Source organism: Equus quagga, chromosome 6 (genome assembly GCF_021613505.1).
Source record: "Equus quagga isolate Etosha38 chromosome 6, UCLA_HA_Equagga_1.0, whole genome shotgun sequence".
NCBI classification, from domain to species: domain Eukaryota; kingdom Metazoa; phylum Chordata; class Mammalia; order Perissodactyla; family Equidae; genus Equus; species Equus quagga.
The window spans coordinates 15,546,726-15,569,968 of record NC_060272.1 but is presented as its reverse complement, the minus strand read 5'-3'; the positions used below and the strand labels follow the sequence as shown (position 1 = coordinate 15,569,968).

At 38.5% G+C, this 23,243-nt stretch overlaps 1 protein-coding gene across 1 annotated transcript in view; it reads left to right on the top strand.

Annotated features, from left to right (window-relative positions):
• RAP2A (RAP2A, member of RAS oncogene family) overlaps nucleotides 1–22,943 on the top strand; it is a 49,480-nt gene extending 26,537 nt beyond the window's left edge. Inside the window, exon 2 of the mRNA XM_046664806.1 lies at nucleotides 19,103–22,943. Coding sequence (XP_046520762.1) covers nucleotides 19,103–19,340 — 238 coding nt within the window. The 3' untranslated portion in view covers nucleotides 19,341–22,943. The remainder of the gene's footprint in view (nucleotides 1–19,102) is intronic.
• The last annotated feature ends 300 nt before the right edge of the window (nucleotides 22,944–23,243 follow it).

The following is a 23,243-nucleotide window of genomic DNA, read 5'->3' as shown; positions in this document are numbered from 1 at the left end:
TTTTGTTGAGGATTTTTGCATCAATGTTCATCAGTGATATTGGCCTGTAATTTTCTTTTCTTGTGTTGTCCTTGTCTGGTTTTGTTATCAGTGTAATGTTGGCTTTGTAGAATGAGTTTGGAAGCTTCCTATCCTCTTCAATTTTGGGGAGGAGTTTGAGAAGAATGTGTATTAAGTTGTCTTTGAATTTTTGGTGGAATTCAGCAGAGAAGCTGTCTGGTCCTGGACTTTTATTTTTTGGGAAGTTTTTGATTGCTGTTTTGTTCTCCTTACTGGTGATTGGTCTATTCAGATTCTCTATTTCTTCTTGATTCAGTTTTGGAAAATTCTAAGGATTTATCCATTTCTTTTAGATTATCCAATTTATTGGTGTATAGCTTTTTGTAGTATTCTCTTATAATCTTTTATATTTCTGAGGGGTCCATTGTAATTTCTGCTCTTGCATTTCTGATTTTATTTCTTTGAGCCTTCGCTCTTTTTTCCTGGTGAGTCTAGCTAAAGATTTGTCAATTCTGTTTATCTTTTCAAAAAACCAGTTCTTTGTTTCATTGATTTTTTCTTTTGTTTTTTTAGTCTCTTATTTCATTTATTTCTGCTCTGATTTTTATTATTTCCTTCCTTCTATTGATTTGGGGCTTTGTTTGTTCTTCGTTTTCCCTTTCCTTTAGGTGCACTGTTAGATTGTTTATTTGAGATTTTTCTTGTTTGTTGAGGTAGGCCTGTATTGCTATAAACTTCCCTCTTAGAACCATGTTTGCTGTATCCCATAAATTATGGCATGTCATATTTTCATTTTCATTTGTCTCCAAGTATATTTTGATTTCTTCATTGAACCAATTGTCCAGTAGCATTTTGTTTAATCTCCATGTATTTGTGGCTTTTCTGGTTTTCTTGTGGTAGTTTATTTCTAGTTTCATACTGTTGTGGTCAGAAAAGATGCTTGGTATTATTTCAGTTTTCTTACATTTTTTGAGACTTGTTTTGCGGCCTACTATGTGATCTGTCCTGGAGAATGTTCCATGTGCATTTGAAAGAATGTGTATTCTACAGATCTTGGATGCAATGTTCTGTATATATCTACTATGTCAATCTGGTCTAATGTGTCATTTAAGGCCAGTGTTTCCTTATTGATCTTCTGTCTGGATGATCTATCTGTTGGTGTAAATGGAGTGTTAAAGACCCTACTGTTATTGTGTTACTGTCTATTCCTCCTTTTATATCAGTTAATAATTGCTTTATATATTTAGGTGCTCTTATATCAGGTGCATAGATATTTACAAGTGTTATATCATCTTGTTGGATTGTTCCCTTTGTTATTATGTAGTCCCCTTCTTTGTCTCTTATTACAGTTTTTGTTTTATAGTCTGTTTTGTCTGATATAAGTATTGCTACGCCTGCTTTCTTTTCATTGCCATTTACATGGAGTATCCTTTTCCATCCCTTCACTTTCAGTTTGTGAGTGTCTTTAGGTCTGAAGGTTAATGTTATGTTTGGCTTCCTTTCTCTTATTTTTTTTTGTGTATTTATTATAGGTTTCTGGTTTGTGGTTACCATGAAGTTCAAATATAATAATCTACATATATAGCAATCTATATTAAGCTGATGGTTTCTTTAGTTTGACCTCTTTCTAAAAGCTCTACTCGTTTACTCCTCTCTTCCCACATTGTATTTTTTGGGTATCATATCTAACCTTGTGTGTGTGTGTGTATCCACTACTGTCTTATCATGGAAATAGATAATTTTAGTACTTTTGTCTTTTGACCTTCACATTATTTTCTAAGGTGGTTAATCTGTTACCTTTACTGTATATTTGCTTTTGCCAGTGATTCCATTGCTTTCTTTCTTTTTGATAATTTTCTTGTTCTTATATGTGATCTTCTCTTTCCCACTTAAATAAATTCTGTTACCATTTCTTGTAGGGCTGTTTCTTGGTGATAAACTCCTTCAGTTTTTGCTTGTCTGGGAAACTCTTTATCTCTCCTTCCATTCTGAATGATAACCTTTCCAGGTAGAGTATTCTTGGCTGTAGGTTTTTTCCTTTCAGCACTTTAAATATATCCTGCCACTCTCTTCTAGCCTGTAAGGTTTCTGCTGAGAAGTTAGCTGATAGCTTATGGGGTTTCTTTTATATGTGACTTGTTGCCTTTCTCTTGTGGCCTTTAGGATTCTCTCTTTATCTTTAATTCTTGACATTTTAATTATAATGTGTCTTGGTTTGAGCTTCTTTGGGTTCATCTTGTTTGGTGCTCTCTGTCCTTCCTGTACCTGGATGTCTGTTTCCTTCCTTAGGTTAGGAAAGTTTTCAGCTATTATTTCTTCAAATACATTCTCTGCCACTTTTTCTCTCTCTTCGCCTTCTGGGACACCTCTAATACGAATGTTATTGTGCTTTATGTTGTCCCGGAGGTCCTCGTTCTTTTTAATTGTTTTTTATCTGTTCAGCTTGGGTGATTTCCTCTAGTCTTTCATCCAGTTCACTGACTCATTCTTCTGTATCATCTACTCTGCTATTGAGTCTCTCTAGTGAATTTTCCATTTCCAGTATTGTATTCTTCATTTCTGATTGCTTCTTTTTTATATTTTCCAATTATTTGTTGAAGTCCTCACTGAGTTCATCCATTCTTCTCCAAGATCAGAGAGCATTGTTATGACTTTGTGTTTGAACTCTTTGTCAGGTAGATTGTTTATGTCTGATCCATTTAGGTTTTTTTCCTGGGGTTTTGTCCTGTTCTCTTATTGGGAACGTATTCCTTTGTCTCCTCATTTTGCCTCTTTCTCTGTGCTTGTATCTGTTATTAAGTGGGTCAGCTATGTCTCTTGATCTTGGAGGGGTGGCCTTATGTAGGAGATGCCTTGTGAGGCCCAGCAGTGTGCTTCCCTCTTGCCACCAGTTCCAAATAATTCCAGGAGCTTCCCCTGTGTGGGCTACATGTGTCCTTCTGTTGTGGCAGGGTTGCGCTTGCTACAGGTGCCCAGGGAGGTTAGGCTGTCCCCCTGGCCAGCTGGTTGTAATGCTTAGCTGCGTGTTGGCTGCTATGGACACTTCAGTCACTTTCTCGGGCATGGGGAGCATGAACACAGTTGGCTGCACAGTCTAATAGCACATTCCTCTTGCAGTTTATCTTTTAAGTGAGTAGGACCCCAGTGTGGCTGGTTGCTAGGCTCAGGAGCTTACAGCTGCTGTAGACCTCTGGCCTGCAAGGCTATCGTCAGCTTTCTTAGGATTGTAGCTGAGTGTAGCTGGCCCCAGGGATGGGAGCACCCAGTTGTTTCAGGCTTGGGAAGGTGAGGCTGATCCCCACTGTGGTTGTTTGAGAAGCAAACAGCTGCACCTGACAAGCCCCATGCCCACAGGGCCACACACCCCATCAACACAGTCCTGCCCCATGCACAAGCCCCAAGCCACTGAAGTGGACCCAGTCGCCCCCCTGCCGACGCCCCACACACTCCACCAACACCCCACACACTCCACCTGCTCCTCGCACACACCCTGCCCCGCAGAGGGGGACCCACTCACCCGACTGCAGAGGTTCAAGGCACCCTGCTTATGCAGGCCCACAAGTTGCCTGAGGGCTTGCTGTTGGGTGGGGCGAGTCCCTAGGGCAGGTTCCCTGCCCTGGCTGAGCTGGATTAAATTGGTGCTCTAGTGGGTGAGGCAGACCCCAGGGATAGCAGGCCAGGGGAAGAGCTGCAGTGGTATCTGCTGGCATCTGTGTCAACATGCCTGCACTAGGTCACGATAATGGCTGCTGCCAATGTCTCAGTTCCTGGAGAGGTCTCACCTCTCCCTGAGATTCACCCAGAGCCTATTAGGTGAGTCTATTTTCACCAAAGAACTGTGCACCCTTCTTTCTGGTGATTTTAGGTTGCTTTCTGAAAGGGGTGAATTTGTGTGTGGGCCCTTTAAGAGTAGGTTTTTTTCCCCTTAAATCCGATAGCTTTTCTGGTGGTCTTCCCTGTTGTTGTTAGTAGCCAGCAAAGCTAGATATTATAATACTCATCTCAGTTGTGCTGAGTCCAAAAGCTGACTATAGCAGTAACACTACCTGGCTCAGATTCCCCGCTCCTCCAGGGAAGGCTTCATGCCTTAGGATTGTTCCTGGCTGGCCCTGAGGTGCTGTGGCTTGCAAAGGTGGTTTTTTCCTCTCCAGAAGGGAATTTCTGCCTCTGCCACCTCAGTCTGCACTGTTCCTTGTTGTGGGGGTTCTTTTTATCCAGATTTTCAATTCTCTCTTGGGTAATTGTGCCAAGAGTGTTTGTAAATTTATTGTGTCTGTGGGAGGAAAGTTCAGAGTGAGCCTATGCTGCCGTCTTGACACCATGTCTCTATTTTTGTATGTTTATCTTGTATCCTGTGATCTTGCTGAACTCACTTAATAGTTCTAGCAGCATTTTTTCTATTTTGTTTCATTTTTTTGTAGATTCCTTGAGGTTTGTTAGGTAGATAATCACATCATGAACAGAGAGAATGTTTTATATCTTTCTTTGTAATATCTATGCCTTTTTATTCTTGCGTTTTACTGCTTATTGCATTGACTAGAACTTCTAGTACTCTGTCAAAGAAGAGTGATGAGAGTGGACATCCTTGGCATGTTCCTGGTCTTAAGGAGAAAATATTCAGGCTTTCACCATTGAATATGATGGTAACTAGAGTTTTGGAGATGTTCTTTATCAAGTTGAGGATGTTCTCCTCTCTTCCTATTCCTGTGACAGTTTGTATTATAATTAGGTGTTAAGTTTTATCAAATACTTTTTCTGTATTGATTGATAAGATCGTGTGAGTTTTCTTGTTTAACTTATTAATATGGTAGATTATGTTGTTTAATTTTCAAATATTGAACCAGCCTTGCGTTCCTGAAATAAACTCCTTGATCATGGTGTGTAATTCTTTTTATATGTTGCTCAATTGTATTTGCTAGAATTTTAATAAAGATTTTTGCATCTATATTCATGAGGGATATTGGTGTATAGTTTCCTTTTTCATACTGTCTTTGGTTTTGGTATCCAGGTAATACTCTTTTTTTAAGTGAATTGGGACATGTTCTGTCTACTATTTTCTGCGAAAGACTGGGTAGAATTAGAGTTAATTCTTATTTAAACGTTTAGTAGAATTCTCTAGTGAAACCCTCTGAACCTGGAGATTTCTTTTTGGGAAAGGTTTTTCCCTCCTGGCCTGGAGATTTTTCGGTAGTTTTAGGGCTGTTTCAATGATCTATTTGATTTGAATGAATTGTGATGGTTTGTACTTTTCAAGGAATTGGTTGAGTCATCTTAAATTGCCTTTGGACATATTGGGTACCATTCACCTTTTCCCTAGCTGAAGACAGAACAATGACTGCTTTTGCTAGTTTACCCGTCTCTTCCCTTCTGCCCCACCTTCTAAAACACTGGAATTTTCCAAACTTTATTTTTTATATTGGAACACTTGGCTGAGGAGAACATAATGCTGAAAAGGTCATATAGAGAAATATAACACAATAGTGACTTTTTCCTTCTTGGGAGAGCCTAAGAAGAAGGAGACAGTGGTAGAGTTTTTATTTATACTGTCCCTCCTGTCAAAACGTGTTTGAGGCTTGTTGATTGATGTAATATTTTTCTAAGACTTTTAAAGGCCTGATTAAAGTAATCAAAAAGAGCTTTAAAGAAGTATGTTTACAGTGTTGAGTAATTGTCATTCACAAACTTTTAGAAATGTCCAAGTCTTTGGTAAAAGTTGAAGGCTAAAATCTCACTCTTTTCTATTAGTGGTAATTTGAGAGTATATGAGTATATTACCTTCAAATAAGGTAAAATTTAAGTGCGAATTGATTATCTTACATAGTAAAAGATCTGGAAACAACATACGTCTTCAAAAAGACTCCCAGGTAATCAATAAAGGATAGGTGGAAATCCAGAAATGATACTAAGGTAAATGTGAAGTGAATTAACCTCAGTAGGATATTTGAAAAGTTAAAGTTATTTATAAGAAAAGGAAGTAACCACATCTACAGGAAAATCATCATTTTATAAATTTTAAGCTAAGAGGAGATCATGTTTAATGTTTATTAAGAACTCCATGATATACTAAAAGTTTCTTTGTAAGAAGTAGTGATTTGGATAACGAAGATAATTTTAAACATGATCCCAGTGTAAGTGTATTAGAAACAGGGTAATAGGAGGCACATGGTAGTTCCCCTTGGGGCCTTATGTTCCTAGTCAGGAGAAAAAACAGTAGTTTACCTATGAATCATTACTGATTTCTCTTTTTTTGTCAAAACCACTACCTGCTCTTTCTCCTTCAACCAGTCCATTATCATGTCTTTATTGTTGCTGCCTCCAAAGTATATTTTAAAGCATAGTTATTTCTGCTATTGTAGTCATCATCCTGTTCAAGTAATCATTGTCTCCTGCCTAGAACACTGCAGTCATCTCCTATCTTCCTACTTCTACTGTTGTGCCCCTTCCTGCTTCTACTCTTGTGGCACTTTATGCTCTAGCCATGCTGGTCTCCTTTTTGCCCCTTGAATAAGCCTAGCACTTTCCTACTGCCTATCTTTTACATTTGCTTTTCCTTCTGTCTAAAATGTTGCATTCCTGGTTTTTTCCCAGGGCTAACTCAACTGTCACCCTTCAAGCTTCTGCTTAGATTTCAGTTCCCTAGAGATGTCTTCTTTGATCACCTCATATAATATTAGCCTACCCAAGTTACTGTATGTTAATCAATACCTATTTTCTTCGTAACTGCTATAACAATCTTTAGTTATGTTTTTTGTTGGTTTGTTGTGTGTCCCCTGACTTGAATATAAGCTCCAAGGACCTTATTTGTCTTATATCCCCAGTTGCTCACATACTGCCTAGCAGATACTCAAGAAGTAAATTAAGGAAAACTTATGAACCTCAAATTCTTAGTGATATAAAATGTAAATAAGAGTTCCAACAAATGAGCTATCTACAGAAGTAAAAGAAGAGTTTTTAAAGGGATGAAATTTGACCTAAGCTTTGAATAGTAGTTAGAATTTGATTGGTAGCGACCGCTATAGTTAGAAGACCACCATGAACAAGGAGACAAAATTTAGAACAGAGGATTCTCTTTGGAAAGTTGTAGGAGATAAAGTTGAATTAGTTATAAGAGGCAAGAGTTTGGATAGCTGAAGAAGCTAAATAGAGGGGTTTAAATATGGCATGGTTAACAGTCCCTAAAGAAGGGAGCATGGATGATATCACATAAGTAATTGTTTGCTTCAAGGAATTGGTGCACTTCATCTAATTTTCTATTTCAGGTACATATACTTTAAATGTCTGTAGGGTCTATAGTGATTACCTTCTTTCATTCTGATATTGTTAATTTATGTCATCTTTTTTTCTTGGTCAATCTAGCTAGGTCAGTCTAGCTAGAGGTTTATCACTTTTATTGATCTTTTCAGAGAACTAATTTTTTAGTTTCATTGATTTTCTGTATTTTTCTGGTCTCATTTTCTGTGATTTTTCTTCTGTGTTATTTCTTCCTTCTGCTTAATTTGAACTTATTTTGCACTTTTTCTAATTTCTTAAGGTAGAGCATAGATCATTGATTTGAGGCCTTTCTTCTTTTCAAATATAAACAGTTAATGCTATAATTTACCTCTGTGTACTGCTTTAGCTGCTTCCCACAAGTTTTGATATGTTATATTTTCATTTTCATTCAATTAAATGTTTTCTAGTTTTCCTTGTGATGTCTTCTTTGACCCCTGGATTATTTAAAAATGTGTGGTTCAGTTTCCAAATATTTGGAGATTTATCTTTCTGTTACTAATTTCTAGTTTAATTCCATTATGGTGTGAGAACATATTTTGCATCAGTTCAGTTCTTTTACATTTGTTACAGTTTTTATTTATAACCAAAAATATAGTCTGTCTTAGTGAATGCTACAGGTACATTTGAGAAGAATGTGCATTCTGCTTTTATGGAGTGGAGTGTTCTGTAAATGTTAATTAGATAAAGTTGGTTGATAGCCTTCTGCACTGCTGCACAGCTCTCACAATTAGGGTCATGTTCCTGGCAAAGTGGGCAGAGAAAAAAGAAAAGGAAAAAAATGGGATTTCTTTCATCCTCTTTGGATCTTAACGAGCCCTTTTCCCAGTGCCTTTAGCTGGAAAGAATCAAGTCTTACTTGCTGGCACAGCCCACCACCTCATCTCTGCTAGGCACCCACTCTAGGTGAGCTGTGAGAGAAAAAAGGGAGAGATTCCCACTCACATACATACTTCAGTTCACAGGAACCCCTTTCCCCTGATGATCTGGTTAAGAAAAACAAAATTTCTCCCAGAGTTTTAGCTGTGTGTGCACACCACTGAGTGCCCTCGCTCAGCTCAAGGCCACAAGAGAAAAGGGAAAAACCAGGAAACTCACCTCTATATGGATCTTTCTTCAGGTGTTGACTCTCCTCCCTAATCTGCTTGCTTTTGTTTTTATTTGTAATCAATGGAAGATAAAAGCTTTAGTGGACTTAAGACTACCTTGTCCACACTAGAAGTCCTCAAGTGGCTTTTTTCCTTATTTCTTTAGAGTAGTTTTAGGTTCACAGCAAAACTGAGAAGATACAGAGATTTCTCATGTACCCCCTACCCCCACACATGCATAGTCTCCCACACTATCAATATCTCCCACCAGATGGGACATTTGTTAGAACTGATGAGCCTACACTGACACATCATAATACCCAAAGTCCATAGTTTACCTTAGAGTTCATTCTTGGTCTTGTACATTCTATGGGTTTGGACAAATATATAACAATGTATAGCCACCATTATGTTATCATAAAGAGTATTTTCACTGCCCTGAAAATCTTCAGTATTCTACCTATTCATCCTTCTCCCCCATTCACTCCCTGGCAACCAGTGATCTTTTTAACTGTGTCCATAGTTTTGCCTCTTCCACAATGTCATGTAGTTGAAATCATATATAAATCACATATAAACCAGTATATAGCCTTTTCAGATTGGTTTCTTTCACTTAATAATGTACACTTAAGATTCCTCCCTGTCTTTTCATGGCTTGATAGCTTATTTCTTTTTAACACTAAATGATATTCCATTGTCTGCATGTGCCACAATTTGTTTATTCACTCACCCACTGAAGGACATCTTGGTTGCTTCCAAGTTTTCGCAATTATGATAAACCTGCTATAAACATCCATACCTAATTTTGTGTATAGATGTAAGTTTTCAGCTCCTTTGGGTAAATACCAAGGATTGCTGGATTCTATGGTAAGAGTATGTACAGTTTTGTAGTTTTGTAAGAAGCCACCAAACTGCCTTCCAGAGTGCCTATACCATTTTGCATTCCCACCAGCGATGAACAAGAGTTCCTGTTGGTCCACAGCCTCTCCGGTATTTGCTGTTGTCAGTGTTCTGGACTTTGGCCATTCTAATAGGCGTGTAGTGGTGTCTTTTAATTTGCATTTCTCTGATGACATATAATGTGGAGTATCTTTTCATAAGCTTATTTGCCATCTGTATACTTTCTTTGATGAGGTGTCTGTTAAGGTGTTTTGCCCATTTTTTAATGGGTTGCTTTGTTCTTGTTGAATTTTAAGACTTTGTATATTTTGGATAACAGTCTTTTTTTCTTTTTCTTTTTTTTTTTTAAGTGAGGAAAATTGGCCCTGAACTAACATCTGTTGCCTGTCTTTCTCTTTTTGCTTGAGGAAGATTGTTGCTAAGCTAACATCTGTGCCAATCTTCCTCTGTTTTGTATATGGGATACCACCTCAGCATGGCTTGATGAGCACTGTGTAGGTCCCCGCCCAGGATCTGAACCGAGGAACCCCAGGTCACCGAAGCAGAGCACACAAACTTAACCACTATGCTGCCAGGCTGGTCCCTGGATAAAAATCTTTATCTGATATAAGCTTTACAAATATTTCTCCCTCAAGTGGCTTTTTAATACAATTCATTTAAAGTGCTTGAGTTGCACCAGTTGGTCCCTCATAAACTGTTAGGAATCCGTTCTGATATAGTGTCAGCTCTTAATTTCTATGAAAGGAAGATTATTTTTATTTACATTGGTAAGGAGTATCCCTGATAGCTTTCAATATCTTTTTAATATTGTTATTCTTACTTTTTATGTTACATTTACAAATTTCCCTCTGTTCTTCTTCACTATACGTTTGGACACCAAGAGAAAGTGAGAGCAAAGGTTTGTCACTTCCTCTCATTATTCAAGCTAAATCACCAGAAATGCGCTTTTAAGATAAAATAGTCACTTCAAAACAAGTCAGTTTAGAGGAAGAAGGCAGCTTTATTTCTCTCATGTTTTCCATCCTTAAGAGAAATATGATGTTTCATACTAGCAAGCTGTGGTAGAACCCTTCAGCTCCTAGCCAAATGTGATCCTCTTTCTTCAGAACTGCCATAATACTTTACTGAAAGATTAAAAACATCAGTCCTAAGAGTGGGGAAACAAGCACACTCAATTTAAGCACTATTGGTTGTAGTATAAATTTCCAGATGTCCATTGAAATTGCATGTGTGCATGTGTGTGCATGCTCGCACAATAGCCTGATAAACTAACCTGGAAATGTGATTTTTCTGCTTCAAAGGGTATGCAGTACACACACACACCTATGTTTGAGACAGAAATCACATTTCTAGGTGTAGTTGATCAGATTGCTGTTTATGTAGTGAAAAAAATGGGGATGGGAAGCCTTCATATACAGTAAGGGGGAAGGAGTAATTAAATTATGGTACACTTATAGTGTAGGTTCTATCAAATGGAATGGTAATTAGCCATTAATGTAATATATATCATTTATTGAAATGGAAAGCTCCGTGATATTAAGTGAAAATTGAAGGTACTAAATATAATTGGTATAATCTCCTTTTATAAAAATTTATACCTGTGTCTATGTAGATATGTACAGTCATGCACTGCATAACATTTTGGTCAATGATGGACCATGTGTATGAGGGTGATCCCAAAAATTAGTATCTGATAACCTAGGTGTGTAGTAGGCTGTACCATCCAGGTTTGTGTAAGTGCACTCTATAATGTTTGCACAGTGACAAAGTCGCCTAATGATGCACTTCTCAGAATAAATCCCCAACGTTACGTGGCACGTGACTGTATAGGAAAATAGTCTGGAAGGATATCCACCAAAATAGTTACAGTGATTATTCTCATGGGGGTGAGATTAAGAATGTTTTTCATTTTCTTCTTTGCCTGTTTAAATATTGCCAGGATTTGCTTTTTAATAGCATTATGTATTATTTAATTTGAGCAGGAAGAAGGGGAAGAAAACCTATTTTCACTTTGGAGAAAAGAAAATATTTCTATATTCTAAATGGTGTAAGAACTAGAACCTGTGAGAAGGGACAGCATGTTACAGACACAACTCATTAGATAGGGGTAAACTTTTCAACACTGACTTTTTTTGTTTGTATGAGAAAGATTGGCCCTGCACTAACATCTGTTGCCAATCTTCCTCTTTGTGCTTGAGGAAGATGGTCCCTGAGCTAACATCCACGCCAGTCTTCTTCTACTTGGTATGTGAGACGCTGCCACAGCATGGCTTGATGAGCAGTGTGTGGGTCCAGGCACAGGATCTGAACCTGCAAATACCGGGCCACCGAAGCAGAGTGCGCAGACTTAACCACTACACCATCAGGCCGGCCCCAACACTGACTTTTTAACACTTTTTTTTTTTATTGCAGTAACATTGGTTTATAACATCATATAAATTTCAGGTGTACATCATTATATTTCGATTTCTGTGTAGACTACATCACATTCACCCCCCCTCCAAAGACTAATTACAGTCCATCACCACACACATGTGCCTAGTCACTCCTTTTGTCCTCCTCTCTCCCCTTTTCCCCTCTGGTAACCACCAGTCCAATCTCTGTCTCTATGTAACACTAACATTTAACAGAACTGACAGAAAGGACAAATTGGGTTACCTGAGATAAGAGTTCCACATCAGAAAACATGTTCAAATGTAGGCTACATAACTGTTTGGTAAAGTTGTCGTGCAAGTGATTGAAGCATCAGGTGTTTTGACATTTTGCCTTGAGACTCTCTTGGTAGATGAGATTTTTAACAATGGGTAGAAGGTTGAACAAGGGGACCTATAGAAATCTTTCTGATTCTCATTTCTGAGTTCAAAGAGAATTGTATTTCAACCTCCTTGTGAAAAAATGACTAAGAAGAGAACAGCATGATAAAATTCATGTCAAGTATGGCCTTCTTTTAATATGCTACAATACAGCACCCTCAGAAGGAACTTAAAGGAACTGTAGACAGTAGTAGTATCTGTCTACAACTTATGATTGGTGAATAAATGAAGGGAAAAAGGAATTGATTCTGGATTTGCCACAATACAAAACCATGAACTATACACATAGAATATTGTTTGGGGGTCATAAAGTAGCAGATTAGGCCAGTGATTCCTAAACCTTGCTGAACCTCACAATTAGTCTTCAGAGCTTATAGATAGAGATTTTAATAGGCTCTTGGGTCCTGATCCCACAAATTCAAATTCAGTAGCTCTGCAGTAGGACCCAGGAATCAGTCTTTGGTGGTTTTTTTTTTTTTTGAGGAAGATTAGCCCTGAGCTAACATCTGCTGCCAGTCCTCCTCTTTGCTGAGGAAGACTGGCCCTGAGCTAACCTCCGTGCCCATCTTCCTCTACTTTATACATGGGATGCCTACCACAGCATGGCTTGGCAAGTGGTGCCATGTCCGCACCCAGGATCCGAACTGCTGAACCTCGGGCTGCCAAAGCAGAACATGCGCTCTTAACTTCTGCGCCACCGGGCCGGCCCCCCAGGAATCAGTATTTTTTTAATTCTCAAGTTATTTTGATGGTCAGCCAAGTTAAGACACAACTAGAGTAAAATATACATACACACACATATACACATGTCAGGACAGTTACCAAAAAAAGGAGAAAAGAACATAAAGTCCATTGATAAACCCATCAAACGCTTTTTGAACTCTTCATATTTACAAAGCTGCCTCGCTGAAGCCCATCAGCGTTCTAGAGCTAAGTGGTACTCAAGCCAGTATTTCTGATGTTTCGTTCAACGCATTAAGCAGAGCTGCTTAAAAGACCTAGCGTTATTTATTACTACATTATGTAATCATGCTCATGAATATGATAAATAATATGAAAATGTATGTTAATAAAACAAGTGTCTGTCCACACACTGTGAACAAAATTAAAATCATTTGAGCTGCAGCAGCCACTGTGTGACCCTAGTCATGCTCTTAAAGGAAATGTCAAGGAAGATGTGCTGAAGTTGATGAGAAACCAGCTGATGTTTAAAATGTGGACAAGGTGATATCCTGCTCACGATCAGGTTAACAATAATACATAAATCCAATATTTGTAGAATTTTGCATCTTCAACTTCATTCCCAAATGATGTGTTTAGAAAAAGGAAAAAAGACAACTCATAAAACAATATAGAACATGAAATGAAAGTAACTGCCGTCATCACTAACCAGGTGCCTAATCTTACTAAATAATATAGTTGTCCTTGTCATAAATGTCACATTTGTCTTCTGAGGCCACTTCTGCCACCCATATTCCTAAGTTCTGTGTAGCCTCTAACGAGCAAGTTTCCTACACTGCAGGCCTTCTAGTTGCAGGAGGTTATGCAGATTGACCCCCCCAGGCCACTTGTTACCCCGTGGACCACCATGTATTCTCCCACTGGCTTTCGAGCCGTCTAGTCCATATCCCCTCTGGAATGCTCTTCCCCCAGATACATGCTTGGAAACTCCCTAACTCCATTCACGTCTTCACTCACATGCCACCTTCCCAACAAGGCCTACCCAGAACCTCTTACTTAAAATTGCACCTGTGCCTCCAACCCTCTCCCTGATCTACATTTTCTTTTTTTCCATTGCACTTAACACCTTTTAGTAAACCTATAATTTACCTATTTTTTTGTTGTCAATGTCTGTCTCCTCTGCTAGACTCCTCACTGTGAGAGCAGACATCTGTGTTTCATTCTAGCACATAGTAGGAAGTTATCCAAGACATGAGTTAAATAGTTAAATAAATACATAATACATTGGTTGTTTATTACTAATTATTTATGCAGTGGCAGGCAGTTTTCAATAGAGCCTTCAGTACTCGTGTATTAAAACCATCCCAGGGGCCGGCCCCGTGGCCGAGTGGTTAAGTTCATGGGCTCCACTGCGGAGGCCCAGGGTTTCGCTGGTTGGGATCCTGGGCGTGGACATGGCTCATCAGGCCACGTTGGGGCGGCGTCCCACATGCCACAACTAGAAGGACCTGCAACTAAGATATACACTATGTATTGGGGGTGGGGGAGGAGATAAAGCAGAAAACAAAAAAAAGGAAGATTGGCAACTGTTGTTGGCTCAGGTGCCAATCTTCAAAAAAAAAACCATCCACGTTTGTGTTGGAGCAGTATTGTCAGTGGAGTGGAACTGCCTGGGTCCTGAGAACGTCTTTGCCTTCTGCCTGTGAGTCAGCACGCTGGCAGTATATGCCCTTCTTGTAGAGCTGAAAATCTCTGCTGCTTGGTGTTGTGGCCCCGCGAGATCTGATGAGGTTTCCCCCTGCGTTTTGGCCTTACTCCTGGTGTATGCTTTCCTGTCTCTTGTAAGTATTGGCCTGTTGGGTATTGTTCTTAGAACAGTGCTAAGCTCTCAGCAATTACTTGGTAAATGGTACGTGTTGCTTCTGGGAGTGACCCCCTATGTCTCTTCTGATGTTTAAGTTCAGAGCTTAAGAGCACCATAGAAGTTATCCAGCCCCACTCATTTTCTAGTTCAAGAAACTGAGGAGCCAAGAGATTAATTTTCTGAATTCACAGAACTCGCTAGCAGCAGTTTTGGGACTGGAGTCCTGGTCTGGGTTTTTTGCCTGTTTGTTTTTTAATCCACCATATTGCTACAACAAAGAGCAAGACCAGTTTCCTCACACCCTCCTCTATGCTGTCAGCACGACGCTTTGCTGCGTTTTCTTTTCCTTCTCACCCATATTCCTTAGGGAGGATCCAAGTTTCTCCAAATCTTACCTTCACGTATAGGACGTATTCCTGTCATCTCAGCCCACAGCCTCCTCAGATTCCCTTCCCCGTGGGTCTCCATATTTGGAGAAGGCTTTTCCGCCTTTCTTGTTCCTCATACCGTGATGCTCAGCACGGGGGACTAGAGAAGGGATAGGCTGGGCCAGCTCCATGGCTGAGTGGTTAAGTTCGCGTGCTCCACTGCGCTGGCCCAGGGTTCGGATCCTGGGTGCGACATGGCACCACTCGTCGGGCCACGTTGAGGCGGCGTCCCACATCCCACAACTAGAAGGACCTGCAACTAAGATATACAACTGTGTACGGGGGGGTTTGGGGAGATAAAGCAGAAAAAAAAAAAAGAAAGAAAGAAAATCACTCTCAGGGAACATAAAAAGAAAAAGAAGGGATAGGCTGATGTCGGGTGGCTGCATTATTCCTTTTGGCTCTGTCTGTCTCTCTTTTGCTGTCTCTACCCCACCCCACAGCACCCTGGCTTGGGTCATCCCTCTTCAGGAGCTCCTCACCTCCCTCGATCCATTTCTCCTGCTTCTTAACACCTACTGAAGCTGTGGTCTCATATCAGCCAGCAGGAGAGGAAAGAAACACCACCCTGCATTTATCTCTACTTGGTCTTTTCTTCATCCTCTCGTTTGACCTTTACAGCAGCCTTGTGTGTTAAGTGAGAACAGATACTCTTGTTCCTTTTTTACTGACAAGTAAATGAAATACAAATGAGTAGAGTAAATGATTTGCTCAGTCTTGTAGCCTCTCGTTGGCAGGAGTGGAAGCTGAGCCTCCAAATCCTAGTTTAGAATCTTTTCTTACTGTCTCATAGTTGAAGGTTAACAGAAAGAGAAAATTTATTGCCATCTGGTATTCTGAAATGTACAGAATACCTTTTCTTTCCTGAAGATCTTATTCAGTCTTTTAAAGTCTTATGAGGATATTAATCTAGATTTCTCTAGCGTCTTTAGCATCTTGGTTTTAGGAAGGACCACTGGGGCCAGCCTGGTGGCGCAGCAGTTAAGTGCACTAGCTCTGCTTCGCAGCAGCCTGGGGTTTCCCAGTTCAAATCCCAGGTGCAGACCTTCACACCACTTGTCAAGCCATGCTGTGGCAGGCACCCCCACATATAAAGTAGAGAAAGATGGGCACGGATGTTAGCTCAGGCCCACTCTTCCTCAGCAAAAGAGGAGGATTGGCGATGGATGTTAGCTCAGGGCTAATCTTCCTCAAAAAAAAAAAAAATACGAGACCACTGACAATGCAGTTAGTGATAATAATGAATAGATTCTCTGATAGTGACTAAATTGTGATCTTCATTTAACAGTTTTACATGTGGACCTGTGTTTGCAATGTTCTCGTTGCCCTTTTGAGATTCTGTTGGCAAGACTTATTCAGATTCTTGGTTCTATCATACAACTGTTAATGATTTGGTATTTTTGCAAGTTTTAAAAATCCAGGGGCCGGCCCTGTGGCCCAGTAATTAAGTTCTTGCACTCTGCTTTGGCGGCCCAGGGCTTCCCCAGTTTGGATCCTGGGCGCAGACCTAGCACCACTCATCAGGCCATGCTGAGGTGGCGTCCCACATAGCAGAACCAGAAGGACCTACAACTAGAATATGCAACTATGTACTGGGGGGCTTTCCGGAGAAGAAGAAGAAAAAAAAAGAATATTGGCAACAAATTTTAGCTCAGGTGCCAACCTTTAAAAAAATAAAAATCCATATATTTGTAGTTTTTAATTAAAAGTGTGGGAGATATTTCTTTATGTAGAAAACATGATAAAATACTATATTTAAACTAAAAGATATTCCTTAAAATATTTATCACTTGCCTAATAATAGAAGGTGATGTCTTACCACTTTACTCTTTATTATTGAGTATTATAAACAGAGATTGAAAGTAATTTTTAACTTAATTAAATTCAACCAATAAATTTTACTGAATCATATTAATGTTTATGTTACTTCACTGCCAAACAAAGCATTTTTAAAACACACTGTGATGTATATACTCTCTTAAGAAAAATGAAATGCAAGTACATCTTTATAAGTAAAACAGGTTAGGAACTGACGTCCTGACAGGACTGCACATTAGCTCCCTGCCACGCTTCTGCCTACAGCAGGTCAAGAGGGCTTGTATGCGAAGTAGCTGATAGGTGGTGTTTGTAATGCAGCTTCATTCTCACTGCCATTTGTCCTCCTGTAGGCCAGGGGGTACACATCATTGTTTGTATGTAAGAGTCCTAGAGGATGTGAAAACTCCTTGTGTCATATATTCAGAGCTCTCAGTATGATCTGAGGCCAGAAAGCATAAGACACCGTTGCTAGACAGTAAATTCATATGAAGTCCTTTGTTGTAAGTTGGAGTTGTCCAGATCCATTTCCTGCAAAATGATAAAATCTGAATTCTAGATTTACCTTTGATGTTGTTATCCCTACACATTTTTAAATTGTTTTTATGTTTCAGATTGCTCAGTGGCACACAGCCTGGAGTATACCCTCTTGTGAGACCTTTGGATCTAGTGCCAAAGAAAAAAGTGAGACCCTGTAGGGAATCTAGTTTGCTTTACAAGTTAGAGTGAGTGGAGAGAACCTTCGTGACAGGATGATGAAATTGTGGAAGTATCGTCTCTCTCGCCACCTGCCTGCCTATCCTTCTGTTTCCTGAATGATAAAAACTCTATCCAAATCCTGCCTCAGTAAAGTCTTGACTCTGTTAGTTTTCTCTTCTAACAAATGTCCAGTCACATGTTATCACATATGTGCAGTTTTGTAGTTTACTTCCTTTATAAATTAGATGTGTATTCTGCTTAGGAGAAAGTACAAACACACACACACACATTAATTTATACTAAAATTACGAAAAGCTTTTAAAATGATGTTTTAAATAAAAATAGCCTTATGAAAATATATTAGCACCATTTCTTAGGACAAACATAAACAAGAATAGTAAATATGCAGAGGAGCACCATGTATTTTTACACCACGAGTAACCATTGTAGAGAGAATCATCTTTAAGTACCAAAATGATTTAGGATCCTTTTTTTGTTCTTTTCATATCATTTGTTATCTTTATAAGTGTAGCTCTTACCAAGCATGTTTACTCAGAGACACCTTCTCTTAGTCTGTTCTGGCAGCTGTAACAAAAATACCGTAGACTGCATGGCTTAAACAACAGAAACTTATTTCTCACAGTATTGGAGGCTGGGAAGTCCAAGATGAAGGCTCTGGCATATTCTGTGTCTGGTGAGGGCCTGCTCCCCTGCCTCATAGTTGGTCATCTTAGTGTTGTGTCCTCACGTGGCAGTGGGGCAGGGGAGCTCTCTGGGGTCTCTTTTGTAAGCCACTACTCCCATTCATGACCTAATCACCTCCCAAAGCTTGGCCTCCTAAATACCGTCACACTGGGGATTAGGTTTCAACATACAGATTTTAGGGGGACACAAACATTGAATCTATAGCACACCTATTCTAGGTAGGAAGGAAAAGAAGAGACAACACCAAATGAAGTTAATGATTGAAATATTTAATCCCTGACAGGCTGAAAAGAGCCATAATTGTCTTTCAACTGGCTAATCTAACAGTTTTATAAAGGTTTTCTAAATCTAATGATTTCTGCTAGCTTTTTTGTTATTTAGGAACTTATTAGAACATTCTCAGTTTTGTCCACTTAAAGAGCATGTAAAATGCTGACATTATAAGTGGTTTACTCAGTAGAGCTGTTACCTCATCAACTAGGAAATTCTGAGTCAGCATCTCTTATAAGGAAAAAAGTTTACGTTAATCCATCTACGAGGATTTATTCTGAGAGTCTGAGAATAATTTTCCAAATATGTCTGGAAAGGTAAGTTGGTTTTAAAGGATGTATAATTGATTAATTAAAAACATCATTTTGAAAAACCTGTTTATGATCCACTATGAGAACAGCTTCTAAATGCCCTCAGGTAGGTGTCAGACAGAGTGGAGCAAATAATTTTTCATGCAACTGAAGAGAATATTTGTAGTAGAATATAGTGAAAAAAGAGAAAATACATTTTACCTGTTTAACTTTCTGCTAACTTCTACAATATGTATGTGTTTTGCTTATTCTCTCATAGGTATGAGAAAGTGCCAGTCATCCTGGTTGGGAACAAAGTGGACCTGGAAAGTGAGAGAGAAGTATCATCCAATGAAGGCAGAGCCCTTGCTGAAGAGTGGGGCTGCCCCTTTATGGAGACTTCTGCTAAGAGTAAAACGATGGTGGACGAACTCTTTGCAGAAATTGTGAGGCAAATGAACTATGCTGCGCAGCCTGACAAAGATGACCCATGCTGCTCTGCATGTAACATACAATAGCGTTCAAATATGGCTCTCCTGGACAGGATTTGCCCAAGCTTGTAGGCGATAACAAGCCTCGTCTACTCGACTGTGGAGTTTGCAGGCTGTGTGGTGTGACTCTACAGTGAAATAGCAGCCCTTATTCAGAATTGAGCGGTGATTGTCATTTGATCTCTCTGAGTAGCATTTGGGTTCCATAACTACAGTTTTCACCATTGTCCTCAGTCTTCTATAGGCACCTGCAACTTTAAGGCATAGCCAGTCGATCTACAGGGTGATCTCCTTTGAAAGTTATGATGGCACTGTTGCTGAGTTGACAGAAGCAACTATTGTATAAATTAAGAATAATCATGAGAGAGAAAACAGAAGAATTCCTATGACCGCTTACAATTAAAATATTTTGTCTTCTTAAAAAAAGAATAAGGAGAAATATTTTCCTACGAGAGTACTGAATTTCAGGAATTGAGATAATGCTTCTAACCAATGTATTCCGTCAAGTAAGTAATAACAGCTAACCTGCCAACAGCATTACAGGGAGAGATTCTTTGCTCAGCTGACATATTTCTGTTTTTCAAAATTGATGCTTAATTGTAGATGTTATCCTAATTTGTGACATGGAACTAACTCATGCATCAATCCTTGATAGAGCAAAAATCAGAACAGATTGTGTAAAAATACAATCTGGCTTTAGAATGTGTTAAATCACCTGCTTTGCCACAGAAAATGGAGGCTCTCACAAGGGTTTAATACCAATTAAAACCCCAAACCCACTCTCTGTTAACCAAGCAGGATGGTCTTTATTCCTTTATTGAACAAGAGGAAGCAGCTGTGATGGAAAGCGATTGCCTAGCCTTACTAACAAGAAGCGTTCTAGTAGATTAGTTAGTGCCATCATGTCAGGAAAATGAAGCCATGTTGCATCCACATGTTCCCATTTGCAGCACCTCACAGGACAGTACAAATAGCTGGCATTTTTAGTTCGTGAAAGCAGCAGATTCCTTCCTGCCTTTAAGGGCTATGGTTGTGGTGTGTTTCTTGGCTAACCCGCTTTCGAAATCAGGTTTGCTGGAGCAGAGCTTTATTGCAGGCATTTAAAAAATTGAGTAACCATGTGAAGTAATTTGGACTTAAAAGTAGAAGATAAATTATAGAGTGGAAGGTAAGGGACAAAAAAAAACCTTTATCTTTAATTTTCCTGGAGAATTATATAAAGATTTTCTTATAACAATTTTGCCCTGATTACTGAAGTGGCACATAAAGATAGAGTGAATATTTTGTTTTGAAAAGGTGCTCAAGCTCTGACATTTTTGGTTTTCATAGCCGTGAAGTATTTATCATTTGCATGACTAATGGCACAGAAAAAAACCTATTCATAAGTTTTACAATCAAGAGTAGAAGGGTTTTCAGCTAACTTCAGTTATAAATGCTGAAGAGAGTATCTTGAGCTGATCCTCTGGAGATAAATTTGGCCTTCAGAACTGCAATATCACTGAGCCTGTGATCCAAATACCACCCCACATTTCGTTGGTTTCACATTCTTGTGCAAGTAACCTCTGGTCTTATGTGTGTAACTGAGAGAAGAGTGTATGTTTGTGTATGCATGTGTGTTTATTGTTCCTAAGAATTGGGCACAAGTTGGAGATAACTGCCTATACTGGCAATCTATACTGCAGAATATAGTGTATCAAAAACATTTTTTCTTTTAAATTATTTGTGGTTTTTTATACATTATTGAAATAATTGGTAGCCCGCCCTCCCCCCCCCCCGCCTTCCCCTCCCCCCACGCCCCCGCCAAGTGTTCGGTAAACTGTTATTAAGCTTACAGGATAGAAAAAAGGTGGATAGTGCTTTTTGTCAATGAGAAAAACAGATATATGTGGGTAAAACCAGGCAGTGGTTGTCAAAAGTCTTTGAATTGTCAATATTTGCATTCTTCAATATAGTTATTTTTATAGCCCCTAATTATGAAGCACCTTGTTTTAAGACAAAAAGTTCTAATCAATTTTATTGAAACAAATTTCATCATATAAAAGTTGATTTGACTCAAACATGTAGAAATATCAAAGATTCAAGAAGTACAATTTATCTACTGAAACAGAAATATTTGTTAGTGAATTGGTTGAGTTTTGAAGCTTCTAACTTCTCAGAATTTTTTTAAGAATTCCATATTTAATAGCAATTTTTGACAACTAAGATTACATATTAAAACATCTGTAAAGATTCTACAGTTTTACGTTATGGATTGCTATGCAGACAAGAAAAATAAGTTACATAACATGAAAGGTATGGCAAAATGTAAGTTGGAAAAGATTATCTAAAAATTTGGAGTTTAGTTAAAAATGTTTGTGTCACACAATAAGGTGGGCTTTTACTGTAAAGATGTTAATAATAACTGATTTGGCTGCTTGATCTGTGTTTCCACACAGCCCTATGTATTTAGTGACAAAGCATCAAAGATACCCAGAAATGTGGAAACCCTCGTGTGGTGTTACTGTTGGTATTTCATCTGGTATGAATATAATGCAGCTTGAATGAATGTGTTTGTTGAGATGTTAATAAAAAGCTTAAGAACAGAAAGATTAGATTTGTTGGCACATGATATAATAGTGGCTACAGAGAAAAGTTGGTGACCTTGTGTCGCTATTTATTTTATGCCCTGATCAGACTAGCAACTAGATAAGTGAGAGTTTTTCTAACATGCCTTAAAAATGTTATGGTTTGATCCAAAGACCCACTTTTTCTTTAGCTATTTGTGATAAGATTTTCTTTTATTTTTGTTTTGTCTTGTTTTATTTTATACAAAGGCACAGCATTTAAAAAAATTTTTTTCTTTTATGTTGCAACTTTTTTTTTGGTTCTTTTAAGCTGTGATAGTGATGGTAACTGATGCCTCTCATTTTATTCACCTTACACAAAACAAGCCAGCATCTGATCAAAAGTATTACATGAAATCTTTCTTAAACTATCGAAAGGTGCTTTGATGATTTTCTCCTTTGGTTTGTAGAATTAGGACTGAACTTCTGACTCTAACTGCTACAGTTACCATCACTTTTCTGTGGTAAAACTACTGATATTTGCTCTTCTGTATAAGGAAATGTTGCCTAAGGATGTCTGCTGTTTGTTTTCAGGCCTTTTCCAGTGAGCATGCTGTCTGTGTATGTATGAATCCCAAAGTGCTTATTTTGTTTGTTGCTGTTGGTTTTTTGTCTTTTTGAGTTTTTGTTCTTCTCAGTGGTCTTGTGTTAGCACTGGGTGAGCTTTAATTGTCTCCTTAGCCAATCAAATGTTCAAGACTATGGGGGTCTTTTTTTTTTTTAATTAACGTGTCATTGTGCATCTATTAAATCTTGATCAGGGTTTCAAGAATGACTGCAGTGGGTTTTGGAAACAGACTTATCATTATTGATTTGGGGTTTCCCAGAGATATAGTTCACAGTTAATTGTTGAGCTCTAATACAACTGACCATTTAAAATTGAGCAACAGTTTATTGTTTTGTAACAATGTCAGTTGTTAAACTTTGACATTTCAATTAAAACATGAATTGTAGTTATAACTCAAGGCAAATTCAGCAGTTGTATTTGGAGTTAAATTATTTTAACAAATAAATTTATTTAATGAAACTTCCTCTGGATTGTTTTGTTTTGTACGTGTTCCTGAGTGAAATGTATTAATATATACAAAAAATAAAACTTGCCATATGGTGAATTTAATACTCATGATACAGAAATATTCAAAGTGAATTAAACTGAGAATTCATCATATAAAAAGGGAAGTTACTGGCTCATTTTCATACCCTTTAAAAATAACAGGAGAAAGACTTTTAAAATCAGTAATTACAAATGTAAACTGATCTCCATAAACAGCATTTTATATTTTTGATGATAGCTGGCTAATTTGAAGTCTTGATGCTAATAGTAACA